At 33.8% G+C, this 18,890-nt stretch overlaps 1 protein-coding gene across 3 annotated transcripts; it reads left to right on the top strand.

The window, feature by feature from the left end:
• Nucleotides 1–1,643: 1,643 nt before the first annotated feature.
• Nucleotides 1,644–17,884, top strand: PBK (PDZ binding kinase). Of its 3 annotated transcripts, XM_036233574.1 has the most exons (9): nt 1,644–1,887; nt 1,988–2,095; nt 2,864–2,941; nt 5,453–5,546; nt 9,560–9,702; nt 10,231–10,400; nt 11,840–11,969; nt 16,282–16,464; nt 16,936–17,884. In XM_036233574.1, the coding sequence occupies exons 3-9, from the start codon at nt 2,884–2,886 to the stop codon at nt 17,133–17,135; spliced, it is 978 nt and encodes a 325-aa protein (XP_036089467.1). In that variant the 5' UTR covers nt 1,644–1,887; nt 1,988–2,095; nt 2,864–2,883; the 3' UTR covers nt 17,136–17,884. The 3 variants fall into 3 exon arrangements, with proteins under 3 accessions (XP_036089467.1, XP_016000119.2, XP_036089468.1); XM_016144633.2 differs by lacking the exon at nt 1,988–2,095 and having other exon boundaries at nt 1,645–1,887; XM_036233575.1 differs by lacking the exons at nt 1,644–1,887; nt 1,988–2,095 and adding an exon at nt 2,547–2,565.
• The last annotated feature ends 1,006 nt before the right edge of the window (nt 17,885–18,890 follow it).

The following is an 18,890-nucleotide window of genomic DNA, read 5'->3' as shown; positions in this document are numbered from 1 at the left end:
TAGAAAAGAGGGGCAGGGGAATCGTTATATTCTTTTTTCCTCTTTAAACTAGGCTCATGAAAGTCAAAAAGGGAGGCTCCGAAGGGAACAAAAGTTGGGGTTTATGGTCTAAAAAGGATGATGCAGATGTTCCTTTGGGGCACAACCAGCCAAGAGTCAAATATAGAGTTTGAGGCTCTTTTGCTTAAGCCAAGTAATCCAGGCCATTGACATACTGGGAGAAATAACTGATTCAAGTTGGAAGCTGTTTCCCGTGACAGTTGACCGATATGCAAGATTTTGAGGTGAATAATTATAGTTCACTAACATTAAGTTTGTGAAATTCAGATGCTTCTACAGACAATCTCTGGAGATATTTTTATGGTTACAAGATGGGGAACAGAATGATTATAAGTCTTTACCCAAAGGCCTTTATTCTTGTAAATATTTGCTGCTTCATCTTACACCTGTGTCAATATCTTCGTCTCCCTAGAGTTTCTTTTCACAAGCAGTGGTTAATTAATAAACTCTTGGTTTCTTGCTTTAGGCAGGATTTTAGTAGCCAGTAAGAATAGAAAATAAAGGGTTTGGAAAATGTAGGACTTAATAAAAAGTATAGAAAACTGTAAATAGTCTTTTAAAAGATGCCGAGGTCTACATTATGACTCCACATATACAAAAAAAAAAAAATTAGGCTGAGATAGAGGGAAGGTGTAATGCGACCATCTATGTTTAGGAGAGGGTCACCAAAAATGGGAAGGCACTGGGGGTGGAGGGGTAGGAGTCTGTGTATGTGTAAGAGTATGTAAGATGAAAAAGATTTTGAGCACAATTGTAAAAGTCTAAGCTCAACATAGCTTTAAGTGCTATTTATTAGCCCTGCAACTTAAGGCAAATTAGTTAACCTCTCCGCGCTATAGTTTCCTCAATTGAAAAATAGGAAATATGAACATAGTAACCCACATAAAGTCCTCTTTTGTACTATGGGTGTGTGTGTGTGTGTGTGTGTGTGTGTGTTTTCTTAGGGCATGTTCCCATCCCTCCCGCCTCCATCCATTCACCCCAAAGATTCTAAGCTCCTTCTGGGTGGGAGTTTAGTGATTTTATCATCTCAGCGTCTCTTGCATAGACAACTATATAGTACAGTAGGCTTTCAATCGACACCTGGAACATAGTAAGTGATCTATAAATATTTTTGAATAAACGAACAATTGTTGAGCTGAATGTGGTAATTATAAGAGCAAAATTTCTAAATATTCATTTTTCTTCTCGGCTAAAAATGATCATTACTCTAGGTTAATGCACTTTTAGTTATAGTGTTTCAAAGCCAAATAAATCTGTAATAAAAATTTATATAATAATTACTCCACATTCTGAGTTCGGTGCAATTGGGGAGAATTTCAGTCTTAAATACAGGAAATACAGGCATATATATTTTTTTGTTCCTCTGAAGGGTTGACAGTGGCTATAAAAATCAGTTTGTCTTTTTAGGCCCTTCTCTCCTCCCTTCCCCTCCTTCCCCCACCCCCTCCACCCCCTCCACTCCCTCTACCCCCTCCACCTCTGTCCCCTTCCGCCCCCAAATGTCCCTGCTTGGCAGTAAAATAGGATCCTTAAAGAGTCAGGAAAGACCAAAAGACCAGGAACGGGAACTACGGCTAATTGTGTCCTTCGCGACACCCCGTAGTTCGCGGCCGACGCAGGAACAACGCGCGTGCATTTGAAAGCGGGGAGCATTCCGGTCGTAGCGACTGTTGTCGAGTGTGGGTGTTGGTCCGTTGGGCGCTGAGGCCGGGGTGGGGTCGCACAAGGGGCCACTGGAGACCAGATTTCAAGACTGCCTTGGCCTGGATCGCTCGTCATCCCGGGCTTTACCTACCTGGGGTGTGACTCCGCCGCCCCGCTCGGGTAAGGGGAGCTTCTTTCTCGGCCGCCGACCGCGCGCGGGCCTGGGCGGGGGTCGGGCGCCCAGCCGCGGCCGAAGCCTCTGCGTTTGCTTTTGTAACAGCTCAAGGCCTAGAGGAAAGTTGAAGACGTTGGGATATGGCGTTAAACTAGGAGTTCTTTTAGGAATCATGTTTGCGACCCAAACCCAAGTGCGCATCTGAACCTCGAGGTAGGGTGGGGATTTCAAAAAAACTGCCTTTTCTTTAAGCGAGGCCTAGCAGTCTGTGCTTTCTATGGAAGCGCCATGGGAGAACACGACGGTTAGAGCCGCTGGTTAGCAAACTGCCATCGTTTTACAGAATGTTGCTGGTGGATACTGGGTAGCCCGAGTCGGCCTGAGGAGAGAGCCCGGTCCTTAGGCATATCTTAATTATGCGCCAGATGCGAACACTGGGGCTTGTGCCTGGGGCTTTGTACCAGGTGGAAACGGTTCGTTACCGCAACCGAGCCAGCTGTTAGGGGAGGCTAAAACTGGCGAAGGATTTCTGGTGGAATGGAGGGGGTCGGGGGTTGAGCAAGGACTGAAAAGCACAGTTCCCCACTTTGAACTGCTCAAGTAATGTTGCTTCCAGTGTGTGGGTGAGCTGACAGCAGTGGAAGAAGGATTTCAACATGAGCCCTCCGAACTCCTGGATTAGGGTTCGTTTTGTTTGTTTATTTTTAACCAAGTGCACATATTACTTTTTAATTAACACAAACAACAACAAAAAACCCCCAGTTACTAATAGTATGACTTTGGGTAAGTAACTGTACGTCTCTGGATTTCATTCTCATTGTTAATAAAATTGGAGTAATTATTTGTCGTGGTCTTTTCCAGTTCTCAAATTTTATGTTTATGTGAAAAAATGAGTGATATAGTATGTAGGAATTTTTTCTATATGAACGAATTGTAGTCTTTTTAACTGCTGGGTAACTTTTCAATTTGTTTTTGTCGTAGGACCTGTAGTGATTACTGCAATGGAAGAAATCAATAATTTCAAGACACCAAGCAAAGTATCTGAAAAAAAGAAATCTGGTAAGATAAATATAAAACCTTTCTTCATTGTTATTGCTATTAGAAATGTCTTAGTATTGTAGTTTGATGCTTTATTATCTGTCGTACACAATTTTAGTGTAATTCCTCTTTATGATGTTGATCTTAACAAATAGGACTTATTTTATAAGCTGGGATATGGTCATCTGTGAGCTAATTTTATTGACAGTCTAGTAGATTTGGAGATTCTCCCTGGTGAAAAATCAACTTAACTTAACCATTAAGGAACTACTTGCTTTCCCCCTCAAACATGCATTGTTCTTGTGAGGGAAACATATTAACAGTTAAATACGAATATGCAAATTGACCCTCAGTGCAGAGCATATACAAAGATGGTCAAAATTATGAAATGTTTAGAAGATAACATAGAAGAAAATCTTGTTCATTTCTAATATATAGATTTTTGTATCTTGTATCCTGCAGCCATGCTAAACTTGCTTATTCTAGTAGCTTTTTAATAGATTGCTTAAGGTATTGTACATTGTACATTAGTTTGTAATATATGTGAACAAAGACAGTTTTACTTTTTTTCCTTAGTCTATATTACTTTCCTTTTCTTTTCTGTGGCACTGGCTCCAGTATGTTTTTGAATAGAAGAGGTGTGAGTAGACTCACTTGCCTTGTTCACAATAATGTATTGTTTTAGGTAATAGGGCTTTTTGTTGTTGTTGTTTTTTGTTTTGTAATAGACTATTTTTAGAGCAATTTTAGATTCACAGCATAATTGAGCAGCATACAGAGATTTCTCATACAACCTGGGCCCTCACACAGGCATATCGGCATACTCATAGAGTAGGTGTAGGTTTTTCACAGATGTCCTTTGTCAGGTTGAGAAATTTTCCTTTTCTTGATAATCATGAATGGGTGTTGAACTTTGTCAAAAGCTTTTCAGAATCTGTTGAGGTAAAGTTTTCTTTTTCAGTTTGTTGCTATGGTAAATTATGTTAATTTTCAAATGTTAAACCAGCTTTTCATCCCTGGGGTAAAGCCAGTTTAGTTGTGATGGATTTTACGAATTGCTTGATTCAATTTGTTGATATTTTCTCTGTTCATGAGGAATATTGAACTATTGCTGTCTTTCTTTAAAATTATTATTTGGAATGTGTCTAGTTTCAGTAACAGGATATTCTGTACTCATAAAGTAATGTGGGAAGTGTTTCCTTCTCTTGATGAGTATATGTAGAATTGATAGCATTTCTTCCTTAACAAGTAGAATTCACCAGTAAAGCCATGTGGGCCTTTTCTTAGTAGGAAGTCGTCTTAGTAGGAAGATTTTAACTATAACTTAACAGTTACTAGGTATTGGGTTATCATATTATCTGCTTCTTCTTGTGTAAGCTTTGTTAGTGTTTTTTAAGGAATTTGTCCATTGCTTCTAAGTTGTCAAATTTACTGGCATAAAGTTATTTATTTTATACTCTTATTACCTTTCTAGTGTCAGTAGGATCTGTGGTGTTATTGCCTTTTCGATTTCTGGTACTGGTATTTTATGTTTTTCTTCTTAGATCAATCCGACTTGATCAATGTTGGTGAACGATTTCATACACTTGAGAAGGTCATATTTTCTGCTGTTTCTAAGTACCGATAAGTACTTAGCCAAGTGCTTAGAGGGAGATCTCCTTTCAGGTTTCTGGAGCATTCTCTCTCACTTTGTGGCTTCGTCTTTAGTTCTGTGCTCCACACATTCTAACTACTTGGGTCTCCTGACCTCTGATCCTCTGTCTTCTCAATTTCATAAGACCTCTGGGCCGTGTTTCTTTGTTCTGTTGCTTGGAAACTGCCTTCAAGAGGTAAGTTAGAGCAGTTATAGGGCTCACCTCATTTGTTTCTCTTCTCCCAAAGATCACAACCCTGCTGTGCCTAAGTATCTGAAAACCATTATATTTTATCAAGTTTTCTAGATGGCAATTCCAGGAGCAGTTAATTATTCATTAGCAAAAGTAGGACTCCTCTGTCTCATTTTTTTAAATGATTCTATAATGGTCTATAATATAGATATACTATAATTGAGACTAGTATTGATTACTTGGGTTTTGTGTTTTCTGCAGCAGCAGAAGTGAATCCCAATATTCAAATATATGTGCATGTATCCATGCACATGTATGATGTTTTTGGGCTCATGCTGTACTATAGGCATCAGCAAACTTTTTGTAAAGGGCCAGATAGTAAATAGTTTAGGCTTTGTGGGCCACATAGGGACACCATTGCGTATTCCTTTTATCTGTTTTTTACCAACCCTTTGAAAAAGCAGTCCTTAGTTCGAGGGCCATACTAAAAACAACTGACCCCTGCTTTAGTGTTACTGTAAGATAGAGCTCCAAAAGTAGACTTGGTCAAGGGATATCTATTTAAAATTAGGATAGATAGTGTCAAATTACTCTCCAAAAGATTATAACAATTAATACTCTTAGCGATAGTGTGTTGAGAATGTTAGGATGCATTTGTAGAGGTCTTTTCAAATACTAATTTTTTATTTTTCTTTCTGACATTTAGCATTATGTTCAACTCCATGTGTGAATATTCCTGCCTCTCCATTTATGCAGAAGCTTGGCTTTGGTACAGGGGTAAATGTCTACCTTATGAAAAGGTAAGTATAAGACTTCAGATTAACCTTTTTACATGGAACTGTAGTTCCATTGTACTTGTAGACAAAAAGGAATATGAATATTTGAATATTTAAATTTTCCTGGTCCTACCTGGCTGCTATATTCTAGTCCTAGAACTTTTTATAACTTTACCATAGCTCTCTGCCTAGTATACTTTCCTCCTAGGTTCCTCCTGAAAGATTATTAAAGGAGCAGTAATTTACCTTATCCTTTTTTTTTTTTGGCTTATATGGGAAGAGAAAGGGGTTCCTGTGTGGTAATGATGCAGGATTCTCAATAAGAAAACCTCAAGGAGGACTCCAGTTGGGGGATATCAGTGACTATTAATCCCTTTTATTTGGAAAGTTGCCTTCTCAAGGTACTCTCTACTGAAAGAAGTAAAGTTTTCATTTATATATCATAAAATAAGAAAGGTAAATACATGCTTTTAAAGTAGGAAAATTGTATTAATATACTAATAATATGTCAACAGACACCTTTTTTAAAAAGTCGGTTTTTTTACTCATTACTTGTACCTAGTTTCATGTTAATTAAGTGGCAAACATCTAAGTCATTATGTATTCCTTAATGCATTCTTGGAATCTAGTCCAACATAGGATGTTGTTATGTTTATATTGTTTCAGAAATGCTTTCTTTAATAAAAAGCTAATGAATTGAAAATAGCATAGCAATTATATGTAAGTAGGTAGTTCTTGAAGCATTTAAACACCCATTTGCGTGTTTGTATGCTATTTGTAAGCATTCTTTTTTAGTGTCTAAAAACTTGTCTAAGTTATTTTGAAAGAAGAAAATTCTCACAGGTTCATGGCTAGGCTCATTTTTTTTCTTAAATATTTTTAAATGTAAAATGTGTTGTTAACAAAATTAAACTGTATGTAACTTAATCAGAAGCTTCATATGGCTGATATTGAAAAATAGCAGTTCCTGCCTGATTGTACCACTCCTTGTGATGTGGCCCTGTTAGCCTCTCCTGGTAACCTGGGATTTCCTTCGCTTCTCTGGTGAATTGGATCCTCTGTTTTTCTGTACCTCATGTCTTCCTATTTCTTAGTTTATGTCTTTTGTTGGAGGACATCTGGTAGCTCTCCATAAAAAGGTGCACAGGAGATAGTTTTGAGAATTTGCGTTTCTGAAAATGTTTACATTTTACCCTCATACTCTAATGGCCCTTTTTGTTTTTTCTGAGTTAGAATTCTTGGTTGGAAGTGATTCGACTCCAGAAGTTTGAGGATGTTGTTCCATTGAGAGCTTGCAGTGTTGCTGCTGAGAATTCTGAAACCTTTCTGATTGCTGATTCTGTTTATGGAACCTGTTTTATGTGATCTGTTCCTCTCATTCTCCTTGAACCTTATATGGTTTTCCGTTTGTCACTAGTGTTCTGAAATTTTACAGTAACATGCATGGGTGTGGGCCTCTTGGATTCTGAAAATTCATGTTCTTAAATTTTTGAGGAATTATTTTAATACTTTGTTGATTATTGTTACCCATTTTTCTGTTCTTTATCTGAAGCTCCTGTTATTTGGATGTTGAACTTGCTGAACCGATCTATAATGTCTTTTTTTTTTTTTTTGGCCTGGTTTTCCTATTTTCTATGTCTCTGCTCTGTTTTCTGGAAGGTTTTTTTCCAACCTCACCTTTTGATACTTTGTGTTTTTCATTTTTGTATATCCTGTTTTTAAATATCTGAAGGTTTTCTTTTTTTAAAATGCCATCCTTAGTCTTTTGCGGCTGCTAGAAATGTTCTATATTGTGATCTGGACAGTGATAACATAGGTGTATATAAGCATGTGAAAACTCATTGAGTATTTAGTATGCATAGGGTCATGAACTACTGTGTTCCTGTATGGTTCACAGGTATTCAGCTATGCCAGTAAACCTCAAGCTAAAGACTTTCTGCCTTAGCCCCATACGGAGCCACTTTCCAGTCTTGAGAAACTGGGGGCTAGGAAATTGGCCACTATCTAATGATATAGAAATGGGGAGAGTATCTAGGAATCCACCTGCCTTTTTGAATAACTTTCAGTAAATTCAATGAGCCTGTTACTGTTAAGTCATCTACTTACATCTGCTTTCCAGCTTCCAAAAGTTGTCTTTTTTTCATTCATTATTTCCAGCTTCCAAAAGTTGTCTTTTTTTTCATTCATTATGTAAATGATGTATGTCTTAAAATACCCATTTGTGTCTATTTTCGTGAGGCTTGAGAGGGACCAAAATTATATGTGTATCTTTAAGCTGTCATTTTAATCTAAAAGTCTATATTTTTAATGTTAAATCAAGTTTGCATCCCCAGATTAAACCTAACATAGTTTCAAAGTATTATTTTTTAAAATACTGATAGATTCAGTTTGCTATTTATGCATCTATAATATAACTGAAATTGACTTATGGTTTTCCTTTTTCTGCTGTACCTATTTGATTTTTTTATTAAAGTTATACCAGACTCAAATTCTTTCTATTCCCTAGAACAGTTTGTCTAAGATTGAATGGTAGGTTTCTTGAAAGCTTAGTAAATTTACTTGTAAAGTTATCTAGGCTTTGTATTTCTTGTGGGAAGATTTTAAACTGAAATTTCTTCTTTCATCAGTTTTCTTAGCTTTTTTAAACAGAATTTGACCATTTTGTCTTTTAAATTTATTGGTGTAAAAGTTTTAGTATTTGTTCACTTCTATTTTATCTCTGCTCTATCTATAATTATGTCCCCATTTTTGATTGCAATATTATTTGTGTCTCCTTTTATTTTTTTTCTCCATGTGCAATCTCATCAGATCTTTGCCTGTTTATTAGCTTTTTCAGTGAACCAACTTTTAGTTTGGTAAAGTATTTTATTCAGGTTTTGTAAATATGTTTTTGTTATTCTGTAGATTAGGAAATGGTAAAGATGGACCTACTCACTGAATTCTAAATGTTTGAGAGTTACGGGGTACCCCTTGAAACTTGAAAAATATATATCTCATAAATTTCATAAAGTGACATAAAAGAAGTCATCCCCAAATGTTATTGTTATCTAAAACTGGAGGTGTAAAACTATGTAAATTTATGGATGATAGATATATATGAATTAAGAAATCTAGTGATTGCCTGAGTACATGTTTTCTGATTTTTTTTTTTAAACAAGGTCCTGCAATTATAGAGTTATTCTCATGAGGTAGTACAAAGTTAAATGATATTAGTTCAGTATATTGTTATTTCTTTATGGTTAAACTTTTTAACTTCTGAGGCTCTTTTATGCCTATATGCTGCATACACTTTGTCTTTAATAGTTTACCATACTCATAAATAAATACCTACTTGTCAGGTAAAACTTTCCCTGACTTTGTGTTACTTGTAATTATTTATTTAGGCCTCAAAATATTTACACTTCAAATATTTTTAAGATGGCTGAATCTTACTAGAAAGTAGACAACTTTTTTTTTCTCATTTGTATGTTTATTATTATTACCTTAAGTGCATTGTCTTTGAGTATATGGTGAAAGGTATAAAATGAATTGGTTAGTGTAGAGGTGTAATATTTGTTGGTGAAGAAGTCTTCTATTCTTCGGATATATATGGACCAAATGTTTTTTGTACATCTCTTTTTTAAATTGTTTCTTAGAGATTAGTGTTTATTACTTTACCATTCCAGAACTCATATCTGCTACATATAGTTAAGTGTTTGCTAAGCAGTTAGTAGTCTGATATGCTTGAATGGAAAAATTAGAAAATAGTAATTTTGAAGTTTAAAATTTGTAACATTCCACCTTTTTCCTTCTAGTGCTCTTTTTATCTCCTCCCTTCTAGCAGTAGATACAGACTTCTCTTGTAATCAGTAGATATATTAGTTATTTCTCTCCTAATTAAAAAGGCATGTAGCAGAAGTGTAGTATAATATTGTAAATTTTTTTACAAAAACAAATTACTGTTATCTTTTTTAAAATTTGGAAGTTCTTCTTAGTCATTTGAAATACATTTTGGTTTTTAATCTTTCTATACTTTTTATGGTTAATTTGTTTTAAAGATCTCCAAGAGGCTTGTCTCATTCTCCTTGGGCTGTGAAAAAGATTAATTCTAAATGTAATGGTCATTATCAAAGTATGTATCAAAAAAGACTGACTGATGAAGCTAAGATTTTGAAAAGCCTTCACCATCCAAACATTGTGGGTAAGTTTAAATTTATTTGGTAGTAGTACCTGATAGAATAGTATTCTGTTTATCCGGAACCAGTTTATATAATCTCTTATATAGTTAATTTCACTAATAAAAATTGAGGAAGGTGGTGGTAGAGTTTGGTAAGAATCAAATTAATGTGAACATTCTAAATTTGTTGTATAATATTTTTAGATGCTCAAGTGTAAATTTAAAACTTCATGAGAATACAGTCATTATGGTGCTGGTACTATGGAGGTTTCAGGAATATAAAATGATCTTCATTTAGATAAGTAGTGCCGGTGAACCATTATATTTAGAATGCAGAAAATATTTTAAAATATTTTAATTCGTGATACTATTTGCGAACACTGAAGGCATTTTAAATTAGATCTACTGAATTCATTTTGTAAATAATAGCTGTTTTCATCATATCTTCATCAGTGTTAATTGACATCTGTTTTTAATCACATTACTGTAAAAAACTTAAATATTATTGTTGTTCTTCCCTATTGTAATAAGAAAATGTTATGTTTCTTTAAGGTTATCGTGCTTTCACTGAAGCCAGTGATGGTAGTCTATGTCTTGCTATGGAATATGGGGGTGAAAAGTCACTAAACGACTTAATAGAAGAACGAAATAAAGATAGCCAAGGTCCTTTTCCAGCAGCCATAATTATAAAAGTTGCTTTAAACATGGCAAGAGGGTTAAAGGTAACTATGCCATTATATTTTAAATGATTGGTGGAACATTAAGAAGCTAAATATGTACCTAATTACAAGGTAGGATTTTTTTCCTCGAAAGATAGGGTTGCCTTAAGTTAAAGTTAGTTGCCTTATAAAATCTCATTGCAGTGCACTATTTCCTTAATATGATCAGCAAGGTATTATTTGAGGCCTTCACATAATCTCAGATAACCCAAGTCAGGTAGTTTTGCTTATAGAGATCACATTAGATTTAGTTACAGGAATTAATAAATTTAACACAAATTTAGTAATTATACCTGAGAGTATAGCCTAACCTCTATTGATTATAAATAGCCTCTTAAAGATTGCTTTGGGGGTTATTGAGTTTTGGATATCGTGAATCTACTTCTATAGGTCAAATGAGAAAAGCTCTCTCAGTGTTGACAAATAAATGATCATGTCTTTGGATAGACACAGTGTAAGAAGCAAAAATAATTCTGTATCCTAATTAATTGAACTAGAAGTAATGATGGCTCCAGAAAACTGTTGGGTGACTCAAAAGTGGGTCATGGTAATCATACAGATGTCAAAGTTGCATGTTAAGTATTGAATAAAAATCGATTCATGAAATATGAGACTAGAAAAAATCAGTATTTCTATATATGTGTATTTTAATGTATAGAAAAACCAGTTTTAACTGGATAGGAAAAACTAATAATTTGAATTATTTAATAAGTAATGATTTTAAATGTATCACGGGATTAATATAAATATATTTGAGTAGATAAAATTCGATGGTCAACATTTAAAGCACAATGAGTGTTTCAAGTTATATATCAAGATTTGTCTCTATCATTCTCAAGCCCAAATCACAAAGTACTTGCTCAAATGCTGATGAATAAACATATTACAGTTTTATAGGACATTTTATCATTATGCATGGATATCATTAGTTGTCAATTCTAAGAAAGGGTTAATATGTGAAACAAAATATTGTCTTAGATTACATTCTGCTTCCTCCTCTGCTTGCGAATAATGTGTAGCCCTAAGTCTTCTGTTGTTATGTATTATCTCAGCAATTCATTTGAAGAAAGGATGCCTCATTGTGAAGATTCCAAAATTGTTCCTAAAAATTACTAGCCTCAAGTAAAATTGGGATATATTTTGAAGTCTGCCGTAGCATCTTTTCATATAAAACTATGTGAGATAGGTGTGAAAATTAAAAGTTAGCTTACCTAAAAATAGACACTGATTTCCAAAGAATCCTTTAGGTTTCTGGTCAGTATGGCAGATAAGATAACATGGGATGTTCCCTTTGCAAGCTTCAAATAATTTGAAATGATGGACAGGTAAAATCCTGTAGCTTAGGAAGGGAGTTCAAGTTGTTGTATTTTGTTTGAAGGTTGTATATATCTTTTATTAGTTTGTATTTTTGCTCAGGTGTGTTAAATTTTCCTCTATTTTAGTATCTCCACCAAGAAAAGAAACTGCTTCATGGAGACATAAAGTCTTCAAATGTTGTAGTTAAAGGTAATTTTGAAACAATTAAAATCTGTGATGTAGGAGTATCTCTACCATTGGATGAAAATATGACTGGTAAGTCTGATTTTTTAAATTTGTTTTTGTTTATCTTTTAAATTTCTAATTTTTACATATTTAAATGGGTAGTATGTTCACATTCTTCAAAAATCAAAAACTATTTATCAACAGGTACACAATTAAAAGTATTTCCTGCTAACTCTTCCCCTCAGCCTCTAACCCCCTTTCTTGCTATACACGCAATATAAATTGTTTTCTTATTAATACATATTTTAACTGAAGATAACTCTGGGAATAGAAAATAAAATTGTAATTAGGTTTTATAAAGGAATTCATTTAGCATCCGGCATAGTGACAAGTTTCTTAACCCAATAGAAGAAAGTGGAGTGGAACTAGGAAAGAGGGTTGCTCGTAAAGGCCATTCTTCTGTTTTTTTTTTTTTTTTTTTACTTTTTGGCCCACCCCAACTCATCTCTTTTTATTGTAAACATTGACCCTTTTCTTAGGAATTTTAAGATATGTTGTTTGTGAGAACCAAGAGCCAGCCTCAAAGAGAAAGCTTTTACTTTCAATATATTTAATAAATAACATTGAAATTTACCTTCTTATATGAGTATAAGGTAAAGGAAACGAATAAATGAATTAGAAAATCGATGAATACTACAATATCCCAGTATGATCTGTTTTATTTTAGAATGTGTCAAAGTGAATGTAAAGTTCATCCTGAGGAGACATTTTCAAACATAGCCAGGAAAGGTTTATGAAAGAATGTTGTAGGAATTTTCCCGACCAGACATTAAGAAGTATTATAAAGCTGTAGTAACTAAAGCAGTGATATCATGCCAAAATAGAAAAAAATAGAATCAAGAAATAGTCTGAAATATAGGTAATTTGTTATGGTAGAGGTGACATTTTTGTATCAGTAAGAAAATAGTTGAGTCAAATGATGATGTCTGGGCATTTTAGAAAAAATAAAACTTTTCTAAAACTGTAATTCCCATAGATTATAGATTGAAAAAAAAGTCGAAAAAAATTGTAATGAGCACATCTTGGCTGGTATGCTTATTAAATTAATATTGGGCTTAAGAAGGATATCAAAGCTAGAAACCATTTTTCAAAAGCCACGACAACTGAAAAATTCTTTGAAAAATGGTCTGTATGCTAGTAAGAGCAATAGTACAGGTTAACATGTACTCTCAAACACTAGTAGATATTGCAATTGGTGTATCATTCAGTTTACATTAAGTTTTGCCCTGGTAACATAGACCCTCAAAAACCTTAGTAGCTTAAAATAACCAGAGCTTAGTATTCAAGCTACATATCCATTAGGGCTGTGTTCCATGTTATTCTCACTTTAGGGCCTAAGCCGATGTAACATCTACTCTATGAAATATTGCCATCATAGTGTGGAAGGTAAAAATGCTCTACAGTTTCGCTGTCCACTGCAGTAGCCACTAGCTACATTTGGTTCTTTAATTTGTATTTAAAAATTGTTTAAATTGATTTCCTCAGCTACTTCGGCCACATTTTAGATGCCCAGTAGCTATATATGGTTAGTGGCTCATATTGGACAATGCAGACTCTTACCTAGTAGTGCTTTCTAGGTGTAAGGTGATATAGTGGAAAGTATTTGTTTTTTTTTTTTCATGAATCTTACTGGTCATGACCACTTTCCAAACTTTACTGTCCTAAAGCTGAGTTAAGTAGAAAGGCTGTCATAGGGACATCTTTCATTCTCACCACCTGATACTGGATACTAGCATCTTTATTCTCACTTCATCTTCAGACAGAGCCTACTTAGTTATTAAGTATTCCCAACAAAATGTTGAATAAATGAATGAGTGCTTATTGCCTGGAATCTTTAATTTCTTGACTTCTTTATTCTCATTTTCCTTCTCAGTCTTGTTTTCTTCAGATGTTAGTTTCTTCTTTTCTCCACTTTCTTTGTAAATTTCTTGAGACCTTCAAGGCAGAACTTTAGTTCTGAAGAGAAGCTTTTATCATTAATCAGGCTTCCTGTTTCTTTTTTCTGTTTATTTGAAAGTGAATTATATTTGTGAAGAAATGGAGATTAATAACAATCATATACTGAAATTTTTATTTTTAGTATAGTATCTTAACACTATCTAGTGAATGTTCACTTCGTAAGAGCTTGAGTTTAGCCTAGTCATAGCAGAAGTAAAGCCTTTAAATCTGAAAAGGAAAATGTATAAAAGTATGAACTATGTTGACCACAACGGATTTAAGTTAGAAACCAATAACAATATAATATCTAGGAAACCCCTAGATATTTGAAAATTCAACAACACAAATTTGAATAACCCATGCATCAAAGAAAATGAAAAGAGAAATTGGAAAATATTTTTAATTGAATAAAAGAAATATATCAAACTGCTTGAGATATAACTAAAGTAGGGCTTAGAGGGAAATTTGGAGTTGTGTACATGAAAGGCTCTAAATCAATAACCTATGTTCCCTTTTAAGCAAGAAAAAGAAGAGCGAAGCAGATTCAGAGTAAGTCAGAAGAAGAAAAAGTAAAGATGAGCAGAAATCAAAGAAATAAACACTAGAAAATATTAATAAAGCCAAAATTGGCTCTTTGAAAGATAAAATTGGCAAAGTTTTAGCTGGATTGATCAAGAAAAAAGAACGCAAGTTGCAATATCAAGAACAAAAGACAGGTTATTGCTACAGATTATACATAAATTTAAAGGTTAATAGATTATTACAAACAGCTGTATACCAGCAAATTTGACAACTTAGATGAAAAGAACAATTTCCTTGAAAAATACAATTTACCAAAGTAAATAGAAGGAATAGGAAATCCAAATAGCCCTGTATTAGAGAAACATTCCCCCAAAGAAAACCTAAGACCTAGATATTTTTACTGTTAATTTCTATCAAACATCCAAGGAAGAAACGACATTGATTTTACACACATATTTTCAGAAAATAAGGTTCACTGCCTAATTATTCCAAGTTCAGCATAACTCTAATGTCAAAATCTGAAAAGTATATCATGAAAAAAATCATGGATCAGTACCTTCACAGATGTAAAAATCCTTAACAGAATATTAACAAATTGAATATATTCAATATTAACAAATCGAATATGAAAAGGATAGTATATCTAGCCAACTATGGTTTATTCCAGGAAAGGAAAGTTATTTTAATACTGCAGAAGTGAACACAGTGTACCATATTGACAGATTTGAAAACTATATAGTCATTTCAATAGATGCAGAAAAAGCATTTGACAAAATCTTTCATTCATGATTAAAAAAACCTCTTGCTTACCAGGTATGGAAGGGAACTTAACCTCAAAAAGGATATCTACAGAATAACTTACAGGTGACATTATACCTCAATAGAGGATAAGGCCAGCATTCCACCTCTGGCCAGTGTTAGCACCGTCCTATCTTCCTATCATTAAATCAAAAAAGTAAAAGCCGTCAAGATTGGAGAGAATATGAAATTGTTCATATTTACAATTGATGTGATTGTTTAGGTAGAAAATCTCAAGGAATCTATAAAAACTGGAATCAAGTTAAGTATTTATATAGTTAATAATTGAAAAAAATGAAAAAATTAAAAATTCCATTTACCAAAAGGCATAAAATATTGAAGAATAAATCTAACAAAAAAGTGAACTATATGCTGAACACCATAAAACGTTACTAAGAATTAAGACGTAAGTAAAGGGAGAAAGAGAAAGAGATCATGGTTGTGGATTGGCAGAATCAATACGGTTAAGATGTTAATCTTCCGAAATTGATCTAGAGATTCAGTCCGATTCCAATCAAAATTTTAGCTGGATTTTTCATTGAAATTGGCAAGTCAAGTCTAAAATTTAGACGGAAATATCATTCCTGGGCAGAAGCTTTAAGAGCTAATATGTGATTCGACCCTTTCCCCGTTCCCTTTCCCCTTGTTTAGCAATAGTAGAAGCATATAAATGGTATTTCTCTCACCATAATGACAGCATAATTTGAAAATTGAAGAAATTGTGGCACAGAGATTAAGTGGTCGGTTCAAAGTCACACAGCTTGCAAATGTCTTTGAACCCAGGCAGGGCAATCTAGCTCCCAGATGTACCCTTGACTACACAATTGTTTTATGTTCCTACCACTTTCTAAGACAATTGCTGTTTCTTTACAAATTCCCAGCTTTCTTTTTGAATATTTAATCTGATAGGGGAAAAGTAATTCTTATTAATGAGATTGGGTGTGTTTTTTCATGTTTACTGGCTACATTTATTAACCTTTAAACTACCTGTCAGATCATTTGCCCATTTTTCTTTGGGTTGTTTTTCTTAGTGATTTCTAGTGCTTGCCTTTATGATCATTTTACCTGAGTATTACTTTTTCAGTGACCGACCCTGAGGCCTGCTATATTGGCACTGAGCCTTGGAAACCCAAAGAAGCTTTGGAGGAGAATGGAATTATTACTGACAAGGCTGACATATTTGCCTTTGGCCTTACTCTGTGGGAAATGATGACTTTATGTATTCCACACATTAATCTTTCAGATGATGATGATGATGATGATGAAGGTATAATAACATTTTTAACATAAATCTCAATCTCTTCAGTTTTAAATAGTTTATAAAACTTACTTTCCTATTAAGTTAAAATTTTAAAAAGCTATTTGATTTAGTGGCATGGGATATATTTTAGTAATACTGATGGCTAATTTGGTACCATCTCAGTTTAATCTCATACAAATGGGATGTAGATTAATTCAGAACTGGGAGAAACAATGAGAAAATTGGGAGGAGCAAAAGTAACCTTAAAAACTCCCCTTCCCTGAGAACAAGGTTGGAAAGCTGTCATAGTAAGGGGGAAAGGGTTGATAACGATGGATTGATAGTAAATCCATGATAATAGCTAATGTATAGGACAGTCAGAGAGACTAGACTGCCGGGGGCATAATGAAAAACCTACTGGATGTTTCAGAAGGGTCAGTGAGCAGTCACTAAGCTTTTCCGTGATTTTATTTCAATCTTTAACTCTTTCATGAACAGATAAAACTTTTGATGAAAGTGACTTTGATGATGAGGCATACTATGCAGCTTTGGGAACTAGGCCACCTATTAATATGGAAGAACTGGATGAAACATACCAGAAAGTAATCGAACTCTTCTCTGTATGCACTAATGAAAATCCTAAAGATCGTCCTTCTGCTGCACACATTGTCGAAGCTTTGGAAATAGAAGTCCAGTGATCGCCTCATAGTCGTGACTATTGAGCTTCAAGTATGGTTCATGTATATAACTTCTGTTTACTGTAATACATTTAGATAGTTAACTATGATAATCCATAATTAGACTTTTTGAAAGTGGCCTATTTTAGGACTGTGGCACCTTGTTAATATTTGTACAATTTCTGTTATAAAGGTATTTCCTATGTACTAATAATCAGCATTTGAGTTCATAGAGGGTTTTTTTTTTATTAAGTTTAAGAAACTATTTTAAGAAACAAGTATTTAAATTTGTTCATACAGATTTAAAACACTAGGAATAAAATACTGTAAACTTTTTGTCTACCATTAATTTGGTTAGAGTTACTATTTTATTAATGATTTTTCTCAAATATTTTCACATATTCTCTATTTAATGGATCTATTGAAATTAGTGCTTTGCACAGTACAAAATATGTCTACATTTGCTTTTAAAAGATTTAACTTTCTGCTTTCCTTTCTTAGCTGTTGTGCTTATAAATATGGTCACTGGAAGCTGAGAATGTGGCTCAAAAGAGTAGTTCTTTGAGTATTTCCAGCATTTTTGGTTAGGGCTTATCTTGCTTTCTTGGCTCTTCCCACATCTTTGGTTTTTGCTTTCATTTATTAAGTATATTTTCTGTACTGAGATCTCTTATTTTTTATTAATCTGTATCTTAAGCATTTAACATTTATGGTGTAGAAATAAAACTCCAATAGGATGATATAGAATAAAGGACACTTTAGTTACCAGAGGTGTTTTATCTTATTTTATACTCCATTGTTTTGTGTGTTGTCATTAAACTCGAGTGAATGTGAGTAGGTTTTTTTCTCTCGGCCTTACTTTGTTAATTTGTAAAATGAGGGTGATCTGGATAAGTAGTTTCTGTGAACCACAGCCCCCTCAGAATTTCAGTTATTGACTTATGCTTGTGAATCTAGGTAATATGCCCAGACTCGACTGTAAAAAGAATTTAAAATATTACTGTTAAATGGGAGATCTTAGAAAGATTAGGAACAACTGTGCTCTGAGCTTTGAACAACATTAGAATTCACTGGAGGACTCCTTTTGTATAAGATTGTATGAAGCAATGGTACACAGATAATTAATGAGCATTACTTATCAAAATGCTATTAAAATGACAAAGTAAACTGAAAGCTGACTTAATTTATGGAAAACTCTTATGTACAATTTTGTATTGTGACATTAAGTTTTCCTTACTCATATGTTGTATCATTAGGTCTTATAAGAGTTTTATGGTTTTAGGTCTTAAATTCAAGTCTTTAATCCATTTTAAATTGATTTTTGTGCATGGAATAAGATAGTGGTTCTGTTTTCTCAATACCACTTATAGAAAAGACTGCCCTTTCCTCATTGTATAGCCTTGGCTCCTTTGTCATAAATGAATTGACCTTATATGTGTGGGTTTATTTCTAGGCTTCCTATTCGTTCCATTTTCTATGTGTCTGTTTTTATGTCAATACACTGTTTTAATTACTGTAGCTTTGTAATGTAGTTTGAAATCAGGAAGTGCAATATGTCCAGCTTTGTTGTTGTTCCTCAAGATTGTTTTGGCTATTTGGGGGCCTTTTGTGGTTCCATACAAATTTTAGAATTTTTTGTTGTGTTTTTGTGAAAAATACCATTTAAATTTTGATAGGAAATTGCACCGAATCTGTAAGATTGCTTTGGATAGTATGAACATTTTAATAATATTAATTCTTCCAGTCCGTGAGTACAGAATATATTTTCATTTATTT

The sequence above is a fragment of the Rousettus aegyptiacus genome, unplaced genomic scaffold (genome assembly GCF_014176215.1).
Source record: "Rousettus aegyptiacus isolate mRouAeg1 unplaced genomic scaffold, mRouAeg1.p scaffold_m13_p_16, whole genome shotgun sequence".
Classification (NCBI taxonomy): domain Eukaryota; kingdom Metazoa; phylum Chordata; class Mammalia; order Chiroptera; family Pteropodidae; genus Rousettus; species Rousettus aegyptiacus.
This window is presented reverse-complemented; position numbering and strand designations above follow the sequence as displayed.